At 39.8% G+C, this 11,448-nt stretch overlaps 2 protein-coding genes across 21 annotated transcripts in view; one reads left to right on the forward strand and one right to left on the reverse strand.

Annotated features, from left to right (window-relative positions):
- Window positions 1–2,290: 2,290 nt before the first annotated feature.
- Window positions 2,291–6,408, reverse strand: TRMT10C (tRNA methyltransferase 10C, mitochondrial RNase P subunit). Of its 2 annotated transcripts, none has more exons than XM_067739032.1 (2): window positions 6,332–6,408; window positions 2,291–4,019 (listed from the first exon to the last, which is right to left on the reverse strand). In XM_067739032.1, the coding sequence occupies exon 2, from the start codon at window positions 3,987–3,989 to the stop codon at window positions 2,730–2,732; it is 1,260 nt and encodes a 419-aa protein (XP_067595133.1). In that variant the 5' UTR covers window positions 3,990–4,019; window positions 6,332–6,408; the 3' UTR covers window positions 2,291–2,729. The 2 variants fall into 2 exon arrangements, with proteins under 2 accessions (XP_067595133.1, XP_067595132.1); XM_067739031.1 differs by having other exon boundaries at window positions 6,215–6,399.
- Window positions 6,409–6,413: 5 nt separating this feature from the next.
- Window positions 6,414–11,448, forward strand: part of SENP7 (SUMO specific peptidase 7) — a 172,469-nt gene continuing 167,434 nt past the window's right edge. For 12 of the 19 annotated variants that reach the window (XM_067739034.1, XM_067739033.1, XM_067739047.1 and 9 more), the window contains exons 1-2: window positions 6,414–6,547; window positions 7,147–7,241. The gene's annotated coding sequence lies outside the window, so the exon portion shown is untranslated. Of the gene's footprint in view, window positions 6,548–7,051; window positions 7,242–11,448 lie in introns of all 19 variants that reach the window. The other 7 variants (XM_067739039.1, XM_067739038.1, XM_067739040.1 and 4 more) reach the window with 5 other exon arrangements.

Genomic DNA, 11,448 nt, shown 5'->3' on the forward strand with positions numbered 1-11,448 from the left:
AACCGAAGCCGTTAGCTTTTTTAAAACACAATTCTGTCATTTTCGTAGGATTGCATTTTACTTTAACAATTGAAAATTTAGCATTCGTATATTTTTTCTTAAAATGAAAAGGTTTATTTAGAGAGATACACACTCCATAGCGTGAGCTGTCTCAAAAGGCGAGAGGTGGCCCCAGGGCATGGGGTCATGTGGGAAAATGACAGCGGTGCTGGGAGAAACATACTCCACAGAGTATGGGCCATTTCAGAAGGCAAGAGTAGCCTGGTATTCATATTAAGATGTGCTATAACCATTAAAATACGACCAGATTTTGAATGCTTAGTTTGAAAAATTGAATATGAATGTAAAATCTCATTAGTTTTTAATAATGAATACAAGTTGAAATAATAGTGTCGACATATGGGTTAAATATATTAAAATTAAGTTCACCTTTTATCTTTAACATGGCTACTGGGAATTTTAAAAGTACATACGTGGATTGCATTATATTTCTATTAACAGCAGTGGTGTAGAGGAAATGGAAACTGTGTTCTGAATACTTACTTGAAGGATCTGGCTTAGAAGTTGAACTGCATAATATAGTAGGGATAATAGTAGCAAACAAAGACTTCTTTTTAATTATTAAAAGCTGGAAATTTGGTAGCATGTTTGAAAAGAGCAAAAGGAGAGAACTAGAAATGTTATTACATGAAAACATGTCGCTAATAGGTAAGAAGGGGAAGATGATTAGACCATAGGAAACAAAAGTTACCTTCAAAGAGAAAGAATACTATAGAATAAATTATTGGGTGTTTAAGATAAAGAGAAAAGCTATTACTTCCTAATTCACGCCCAGGAAATCAGACCATCTAGTTTGGAGAAACTGAAGCACTATCCGAGGTTCTGCTAAATTCCAAATTCAAAAAAATTTGTAAAATTAAAATCAGTATGAGCTCAAACTGTGGATGAGCTTGCCACTGTGATCCATCTACATAGGAGAGAAGCAGTCTTAGAAATCAGTTACTCCTTGGCTATTGCGAAGGAAAAAAATTAAGAAGAAAAATTCTAGTGTTGCATCACTGAAACACCTTAGCATATTGTTACACAGAAATACAAATGTATTCCTCAAAGGGACACAATAACTTGCATATACCGTATTAGAAATTCTATACATTTTGAATGTATAGTCTGAATTAATTAGTTTATATTTACTTAGCACTTATGTGCCAGACGGACACCATATTAAATGTTTTATATGAGTCAAGAACCATTTCTAATCTTTTTATAGATGAGGACAACTGAAATTTCAAGAGATTAATCTAGGCAATGTCAGAACCCGTAGGGTGGAGCTGGAACCCAGAGAGCAGGGCTGGGACACAGGAGGCTCGTGAGGTGCATTAGGAGCCTTGTTTGCCTTCCTCTAGTGCCAATCCTGTCAGGCAATCCTAATCCCTTTTTCTTAACCACTACGCTATTTTACTTTCCATGTATCTCAAGCAGTTCAAGTATTAGCACCTTGCTACTCAGTAGGGTCTTAAGAGTTGAAATTCATTCATAATGCACTTCTCATCAATTCTAAGTTTACACATCACCTTTTCTTTTCTTTCTTTTTTTTTTTTTTTTTTGCGGTAAGTGGGCCTCTCACTGTTGTGGCCTCTCCCGTTGCGGAGCACAGGCTCCAGACGTGCAGGTTCAGCGGCCATAGCTCACGGGCCTAGCCGCTCTGCAGCATGTGGGATCTTCCTGGACCGGGGCTTGAACCTGTGACCCCTGCATTGGCAGGTGGATTCTTAACCACTGCGCTACCAGGGAAGCCCTGAGTGAGGTGTCTTTTTTGAGATAATCAGTTGTGGCCAGGGGAGCAAGGTCTGTAAAAATATGGCAGCTTCCATTCAAATCACATGGCTGAAAAAAGGAAGTATTTCCTTGAAAAGAAAAGCCATCTACACTACAACAGGGAAGTGCTGTAGGAACACTCTTCAAATAAACCCTTTTCTTCTAAGAGGATAAGAAATTAGCTTTATCCCCACGAATCCATTTCTCACTACCCCACGAACCCATTTTTCATTATACAGTTCAATCTCATGACATGCCAAAGGATGTCCTAACTTTTTGTTTAACCAAGACTCAGTTAAATGATATACCTTAGTGCCTATGACATGCCCAGCACTGTACCAAATGTTAAATAAATGAACCACCACCTGAAGTTTCATCAATATTCGATGAAAGGGTAGTTGTTGACATGGCTAAAAGAACATTTAAGAAGTAAAATGCAGTCTGAGACTCAAAAGTAGTCATAAAAAGCCACACCAATGGTACAATTATTTTACTCAAACAAACACGGACAACTCTTTTTACTTTCTAAGATTCTTTTTACAGTAAACAAAATATATTTCCAAAGTTTTACAGATATTTAATTGGAGAAAGATAATACTTCAGTTAGTTTGGAAAGACAACCTTTAAAAAAAAGAGCAAGTGAATTCCATTCAGGATGAAACAGACTAACAGAACTGTATTCCTAAGTGGTGGTGGTGGGATCAATTGGGAGACTGGGATTGACATTTATACACTAATATGTATAAAATGGATAACTAATAATAACCTGCTGTATAAAAAATAAAATAAAATTAAAAAAAAAAGAAACAAGAGTGTATTACCTGTGCTACTTCAGCAGAGGCTTCCTAAAAATTTCAGCTGACTTTGGAAAAAAAAAAATAACTGTAATCCTAATCCATTTACTTTTTAAGCTATCAAATATTCTCATTCAAGCTACCTTTTCTGTGTCTATCTACAGAGCCTCTTGGAAATGAATTAAAAGTCTTTGACTTCACTCTGTTGAAAAACTCTTGAGAATGCTGAGAAATATCCAGATAACCAGTATGTTTTCTCCTAGGAACAAACTTCAGAGCCTCTTCCCAATTACCAGTGTTTTTCAGACATAACAAAATACGTATCATTTGATCTAAGGTGAGATTTTTGGTGCCAGTGTCCCACTGCAAATATTTATCTAATGGAAGGCATTCTGTTGCCAGCTTCAGCCGTTTTGCTTTGGCTAGGGATGTGCCTGGTTGCATATTCTTATCAACAAAAGATCCCACTACGTAAATTTTGTCATGCTTGAAAGTAGTCATAACGTTGGGAGAATCTGAAGTTAAATATATAATACTGTCCTTTGGAAATAAATCTACATAAGACTTTTCTGTTGCTGTTAAAAGCAATTTGTTCCACTTTTCTCCATAACGTTTAACTAACTCTCTATAGTAGGCACCACCTGTTTTAAGACTGCAGAAATGAATATGGAAAGGATCAACATTTCTTCTGTTCCATCCTTCACTTTCTAAAAGTTGGGAAACAGCATTCTGCAGTTCTTTTGGTTTCATATAGTCGTCATAAGCCATGTCAAAAACCAAAGGTTGTCCAAACTGCATGGCCTGGGCACCCTTCCAGCCCATTGCAATGTCCATATTCCTATCCCAAAGTCGTAGAAACAGAAAGTTTTGCTGTTTATCTTCCTTAGTGGTTTCTGGTAGCTGATCTTTTTTTACTTGTTCTTTTGCTGCTATTTTCATTTCCTTTTTTATTTGCTTGGCTTTTTTCATTTTTTCCTTAATATATAAATATTTTAAATATTTTCTTTTTGACGATTTAGAAACACATTCCATAACTGTTTTGAGCTCTTCTTCACTGATGTGTTCTGGTACTTCTCTGCGAAGCAATCTCCACATCTCAATTAATTCCCTGGTGGCAGCTAGAGTATCTTCATCCTTGCTACTTGAGACTATTGAAACACCCTCTTCTCGCACACTAGATTTCATTGTAATTTTCCACCTATCCAACTCCAGCTCTTCAGGAGGTGATGTACTCTCCTTATTAGGATAGGACACAGCTGGTATTTTGGAAGACGTGTATCTCTGCAGAGTTGTTGAATATAAAACCCTTCTCTTCCTATGAAGGGTAAATGGCACCAAAACTCTGGCAAAAGGTCTTAAGAAGGTGACACTGACACTCATTTTGAGGAAAACAGGCTTGTAAGAAAAGCACTATAAAAAAAGAAAAATGTAATGAAAAGTTAAAAACCTCTCAAGTAACTGTGCAAGTATAAATTTGAGATACCAAAATGCAATTTATTTCTGAAACATAAAGTGGAATCTTAGTCCAACTTATTTTTGCACCATTAATTTTTCTTAGACTCCTGTGGCCTAGAGCCTGTGATCATTCACTAGGCAAAAAGTTCAAAACTTATTTGGGTTCTTATTTTAGATATGAACTTCACTATTGTTTTAGGCAAAAGGATACCTTGAAGATCCTTTTCAGATTTGTATCTAGGGACCCAGAAGATCAATGTTACCAGATAACAAAGTTATGTACCACTATATGGCTGAGATTATGGTGCTGTATTCTTCTCCACTTTCTACTAAGCCCAGATACAGACCCAAACACAAGACCCTTAACAAGCAATACATGAAGACAAAGGGCAGAAAAGTTACAGAAAATGGCAACTAGTAAAAAGCACTTAGCAGCTGCTGTACCAATGCCCTTATATGTTTTCAAAATAGAAATATAGAGAGATCTACTGATTATAAAAAAATTAAAACCTCCCTTCTCCAATTTAGACTTTACAGCAAATAAAGTTATTGCCAAACAAAATATCCAAAATTAGGGCAAATATATATAAGCTCCACAATTTTATCCTAAAGGTCTGGATGTCCACAAAACAATGAAGATGCTTAAAGATGTGAAACTAGTGCTGGATTTGAAGCAAAAAAAGGAATTCAACTTTTCACCAAATGCAACTAAAATACTTGAAAAGTTCCTTCTTCCCTTGGCTTCATTTAATGACGCTGCATGCTCCTGGGTCTCTGACCTGTGCAATGATGCTCAGATCCATTCCCCCCACACCCCCAACACACACAAGGTGGATGTGCTTCTGAGTTCTGTCCTTAGCCCTTTTTTCAATCTAAACATTTTCCCTATGAACTCTGATCTACCTCCTTGACTTTGATCACCATGTACCAGATGACACCTCAAATGCAACAAACTGAAATCTGTCTCCCTTCCCTTCCCAATCTGCTTCTCCTTCTGCGTTATTTCAGGGAGGGACACTACTATCCATCCATTTGCTAAAGGCAGAAACTGGGAGTCATTTCATAACTGTCCCCTCTCACACCCTCCATTCCTAATTTGAGTTATATTTATTTAGTTTCTAAATACTTCTCTAATCCAGTCACTTCTCTTCAACCTCATTTTCTTATCTTTTTTTTTCTTTTGGAGGCGGGAGGCTGCGCTGCACAGCTTGCAGGATCTTAATTCCCCGACCAGTGATGGTACCCGGGCCCTCTGCAGTGAGAGCACGCAGTCCCAACCACTGGGCTGCCAGGGAATTCCCTCAACCTCATTTTCTTAATTGTATCTGCTAGCCTCTAGATTTGCTCTCCTTCATCTCTAAGCAATTTGGAGCTACTGCAGATCTGATCAATACACTCACATCATCCTCAATGTGTATTTTAAAACTCACTGCTGCCAGGTTAAAATCTAAACTTATATATATGGCTTATAAACTTTTTTCACAAAATCACCATTTGCTTACCTCTTCAGCTACATCTCTAGCTATCTGTCACTTCAAACTTTAGATCAAGTATTCCTATTAGATCTTTTAGCACCCTGTACTTCTGCACCATAGTGCTTGTAACACTGCATTGTAATTTCCTGGCTACTTATTAGCCCCACTATGTGGTAAACTCTATCAGGACAAGGACTGTATTTATAGTAACATCGAACCCGATGTTTGGCAGTATATAGTTCACATTTATCATTCAAGTATTTTTCGATTAAATACTCCGGGTCAATGCTTCTCACATTTAAAACGCGTTCAGACACCTTTTAAAGAAAATACAATTTCCTTCAGACTCCTCGAAATAGTTAACCGAGAGTTCTCAGTCCCAATACGAGAAACACTGATTTCGGGAAAAAGTCTTTTGAGTTTTGTCTTTGTAAATGGTAAATATTTTTAGGATATCAAAGAAACAAAACCCCCAAATATTTAAAAGGGGAACAAGGATATCATTCTGGGAAACACTGCTCTCGTCCCAGGTACTGTACTTATAGTTTATTAAATCACTAGGCTTCCTCTTATCTGTGGGCCTTCTTAACGCACAAGCTCCGGTATGCGTATGTTAGGTCTCCCGCATCCTCCCACCTCACCACACACACTGGGAGACAAGAAACCCGCCCGTACCAGGAGTGCAAAGACAGTGGCTCCGGCCGGTGCAAACCACAAGGAACCCCAGAGGACGCAGGATTCTGCCGGGAAATGCTGCCCAGGGATCCGCGCTGCACCTGACCCACAGATTACCTATCACTCTACACAGTATCCGTCGTTGACCCGAGACCCGCAGCCGGAAATCTCTTCCCCTCCTTCCGGCGCTGCCATATGACGTCATGCCAAAGGGGCAAGCCTTCCGGCCTGGAAAGCAGCGCTGTCGTGCAACGCAGGGTGAAAAACATCCACTGACAGTAGCAATACAAAGACTATTGAGACCGCGTTGTGAGGTTTGGGGGCTGAAGCCAGGTGAGAGTGGGTAAGGGATGAGTGGAATATGAGAAAATTGAGTCATCAAGGTTAAACGTTTTTATGAATCTTGGCAGAGGCAATATTCGGTAGGCTCAGCCTCCGGTGTGGTGTCCAGGAAATTTTTGTTATTTTTACTGTGCCTGGGAGAGACTTGACCAGCTGATGGGATTGTTAGCAAGGGAATAAGGAAAGAAAGGTTGAGAAGGGTGAACTTCCTCAGAAGATTGAAAGAGATGGGATTCAGAGGACAGATGGAGGGAACTGGTCTTGGATAGGAGGAGGAAATACCACTTCCTTTGTAACAGGAAGAAGGGAAGAAACTTAGGTGGGGATGGAAACCAGTTTGTAGATATGGCACTTGTAATTTTAGAGTTCCCATTTCTGTGAAAGAGGTAATCAGCTGAGAATCTCTGGAGAGCGAAGAATGGGAGAAGGTTTCAAATTGTTATGAAGAGTGAATGTGACACTCTCAGTGATGGAGAAGTTTTTCACGTATTGCAGTATAGGGAAGTCATTCTGGCTTATACGTGGTTCTGCCTGAACTTTGTGTGAACTGAAACACAGCCTGACTTACGGCCTGTCAAACACTTATACAGCACATCTACTTTAACCATTAAGATAAAGAATGTCCTCTTCGAAGATAAGGATAAATAGCTCTCTTCCTGTGGCGTCCATTAACACTTTCTTGAAGGTAAGGTTCCCTTCCCAGACACCAGGATTATGCTGTCTCATTGAATACATACTATTCTGTCTCTTTTGAAACCTTGAAGGAGTGTACCCCTGTCATGTTTGATGTATGTTCTTTGTTTTATTTATTTATTTGCGGTACGCGGGCCTCTCACTGTTGTGGCCTCTCCCGTTGCGGAGCACAGGCTCCGGACGCGCAGGCTCAGCGGCCATGGCTCACAGGCCTAGACCGCTTCGCGGCACGTGGGATCTTCCCGGACCGGGGCACGAACCCGTGTCCCCTACATTGGCAGGCGGACTCTCAACCACTGTGCCACCAGGGAAGCCCTGTTCTTTGTTTTAATAATAAGGTTTGAAACTGTGCTGAAAACCATGCTTCGATGGAGCAGATCCTTGGAGCTGCTGAGAGGCTGCCTCCCAGGCTATAGTCCTCAGTTTGGTTCTAATAAAACTCTTTTCTATTACTTATTATAGTTTGATTGTTGATTATTTGTGTCAACAGTAGAAGCAGAAAGTAGAATTGTGTTTACCAGGGACTAGGAGGGTGGTGGTGAAAACAAGGGTTTGTTTAGTGGGTATAACTGTTCAGTTTTGCAAGGTGAAAAAGTTCTGGAAATCTGTTGCACAACAGCACGAATATACTTAACACTACTGAGCTTAAAAATTGTTAATATGGTAAACGTGTGTGTTTCTTAAAATCACAATTAAAAAAAGAAAGAACGAAGTGTGAGCTGACTAGGGAATGACAGTCATGTTGTTAGGCAGTGTTTATGGTCTAATTCAGTTTGGGCGTCATGATTTATAGTGATATCAGTCTATCTTATATGATCCCTTTTACCTCACATGAGATAGACTTAACGTTATTGCCTCCCTGGCCACCCCTAATCTTCCTAACAGTGGTTCACAAAGTGGGATCCCCAGACCAGCAGCATCAGTATCACCTAGAAACTAGTTAAAAGGCAAATTTTGGGGCCCCACCTACCAATTCTCCTGAATCAGAAACTTTGGCAGTGATACCTAGCAGTCTTTAAGACCTCCAGGTTATCCTGATGTACTTTAAAGTTAGAGAACTGCTGCTTTTGAAGAAGCATTGAAAAGGAAGTAAGAGACTTTCTTGCTGTCTTTTTTAACAGAGACTTCCCACAGTGAATTCACAATATGTTCTTTTTTTCTTTGTTAAAATTTTAATATGTTTAGTCTGGTATTGGGAAGTGACACACAAATCTTGGTGTACTTCGCTTACAATGATCATAGCCTATTACCTCTATTTTCCACAAGAAGGGGAAAAGTTATCACATACTGATGTCAGAAAGTCTTAGGATTTTCCTGCAGTCCTCCCTTATCAGTCTTTTCTCTATCAGGACACATCTCTGGTCTGCAGCTTATAGCCAAAAATCTGGAGATATCCTTTTTTGACTTCAAGCTGCTAAAATAGAGCAACATCGGAAGTCAGAGTAAGGGAATAGTTTAGGGTGACCCTAGGAGAGAAAATTAAAATAAACTTTATTTTCAACACAAGTATTTGTGGCAAAAATTCTGATGTCTTGCAGAGAAAGAGGAAACCAGTTTCTAAATACACAGCTGTTTATCAAAACAAGAAAAACTTTAAAACAGGATAAAAATGCTCCCAGACCAAGATAATCTTATAAGCAACAATTGAGTTGAGCTGCTATACTATTAATTTCAGTTGGCATCATTTCTGATGTGGTAGTCTAAAATATGTCTCCAAATTCTTTGACACTCTCTCACGAGGTGGAGTCTAATTCCTCTTCCCTTGAACTTAGTGACTCATGTCCAACAAATAGGAAAAAAGTAGACCAGTATACAACTTCAGAGAGTAGGTCATAAAAGGCGGTGCAGTTTCTGGCTTGCTTATTCACCTGGATGATTCATCCTGTGGGAAGCTAGCTGCCATGTTGTGAGGACATTCAAGTGACAAAGACTCTCCTTGACCAGACTTTAGTTAGGCTCTTCTGAGCCCTCTCCTGGGATTAGTCCTTGACCTTGACCTTCTGTGAGATTGCATAGGTCAATTTTAGCAAGAATCCTGCTAAGTCATCCCCCAACCTTGATATCTTATCAAGTTTCTCACTCCTCACTCTTCATATCAAAGCCCTTGTCCTGCCTTTAGCAAGAATCTCTCTACCGTTGAGGTCTCTTAGTTTTCCATCCACTGATATCTCCACTCTGCTCCTAGCTATCTTTATTGTTTTGGAGTTGAGCCTGATCTCTGTTCCCTATTGCAATGTCCCTAACTGCAATAGTCTTGAGTAAAGTCTTCCTTACCATTTGAACAAGTGTCAGGTTAAGTTTTTAATAGAAGCAGCCTATGGAAGAAGTCCATATAGCGAGTTACTGAGGCCTCCTGCCAACAGCCAGCCCAGCTTTAGATCACTGCAGCTTCAGACAGTCTTTTTTTTTAAAAATAAATTTATTTATTTATGGCCACGTTGGGTCTTCGTTGCTGCGCGTGGGCTTTCTCTAGTTGCGGCGAGCCGGCACCACTCTTCGTTGCGGTGCGTGGGCTTCTCATTGCGGTGGGCTTCAGTAGTTGTGGCACGCAGGCTCAGTAGTTGTGGCGCATGGGCTTACTTGCTCTGTGGCACGTGGGATCTTCCTGGACCAGGGCTCAAACCCATGTCCCCTGCATTGGCAGGTGGATTCTTAACCATTGTGCCACCAGGAAAGCCCTTCAGACAGTCTTGAGTGTGCTCTTCTGAGGGATCCTGAACCAGAATCACCCAATTAAGCTGCTCCTGAATTCCTGACCAACAGAAGCTGTGAGATAATAAATGTTTGTTGTTTTAAGTCACCAAGTTTTGGGGGTAATCTAATATGTAGCAATAGATAACTAATACACCTGACTACCACATTAAATAGTAAATTGGGGGTTATGAGAAACATCAACGTTCAGTTAGTTAAATATAAGACAAAATAGTTTTTATGGCAACACTTTTTTTTTACTTTTTTGGTGCTTTTCACAGTAAGTGCATTAAATACATTCTAGATAGACTATCTGTGTTGGTAGAGACTTCTAAAGCTCAACTTATTTACACAATGGGAAATGCAGGCTGGGAGAGAGGAACTGGTTTATCCAATGCTAGGAGTCATTTATTTATTTATTTATTTATTATTTTTGGCTGCACCTCATGGCTTTTGGGATCTTAGTTCCTCCACCAGGGATTGATCCCAGGCCTGAGGCAGTGAAAGCACCAAGTCCTAACCACTAGACTGCCAGGGGATTCCCCCTGGGAGTCATTTAAAATCTGCATATCCTGATTTACAATTCAGTGCTTTTTGTTTTTTTTTCATTGTGCCACTCAAGACATGGTGCAGAAAGAGAAATTTGAGATATTATGTCTATACTGTTAAGGAATTGTCATAGTCTGTTCAGGCTGCTATAACAGAGTATCATAGACTGGGAGGCTTAGACAACAAATATTTATTTCTCACAGTTCTAGACACTGGGAAGTCCATGATCGAGGCACCAGAAGATTCAGTGTCTGGTGAAGGCCTGCTTCCTGCTTCATAGATGGCTGTGTTCTCACTGTGTCTCACATTGTAGAAGGGAGCTTTCTGGGGTTTCTTTCATAAAAGTACTAATCTCATTCGTGAGGGCTCTACCCTCATGACGTAATCACCGCCCAAACACCCCACCTCCTAATACCATCACGTTGGGGATTAAGATTTCACCATGAATTTTGGCGGGGACACAAACATTCAGTCCATAACAGAAAATATAGTGTATACTAGGTTAAAAAAACACTAGGAGGGACTTCCCTGGCGGTCCAGTGGTTGAGAATCCACGCTTCCACTGCAGGGGGCACGGGTTGATCCCTGGTTGGGGAACTAAGATCCCGCATGCTGCACGGAGCAGACAAAAAACAAAAAACAAAACCCCCAAAACTAGGAATAAGAACACTAGGAAGACACTAGAAAGAGCTATGTACAGAAAAATTTGTATGTCCTATTAGATATGGCAGAGTCAGTTTTTCAAATGTAACATCTATAAGATGTTATAGAAAAGCCCAAACAAACTTCTTGGCCAACTCAATATTATACATAAATAGAGATGCAACAAGGATTTATTGTATAGCACAGGGAATTATATTCAATATCTTGTAATAAACTATAATGGAATATAATCCTCAAAAAAACGGAATCATTTTACTGTATACCTAATACTAACACAATGCTGTAAATCAACTACA

The sequence above is a fragment of the Pseudorca crassidens genome, chromosome 5 (assembly GCF_039906515.1).
Source record: "Pseudorca crassidens isolate mPseCra1 chromosome 5, mPseCra1.hap1, whole genome shotgun sequence".
Classification (NCBI taxonomy): Eukaryota; Metazoa; Chordata; class Mammalia; order Artiodactyla; family Delphinidae; genus Pseudorca; species Pseudorca crassidens.

What these genes read in the sequence shown, in the direction of transcription:
- TRMT10C (XM_067739032.1), bottom strand. Translation starts at nt 3,989, where the DNA reads ATGAGTGTCAGTGTCACCTTCTTAAGACCTTTTGCCAGAGTTTTGGTG.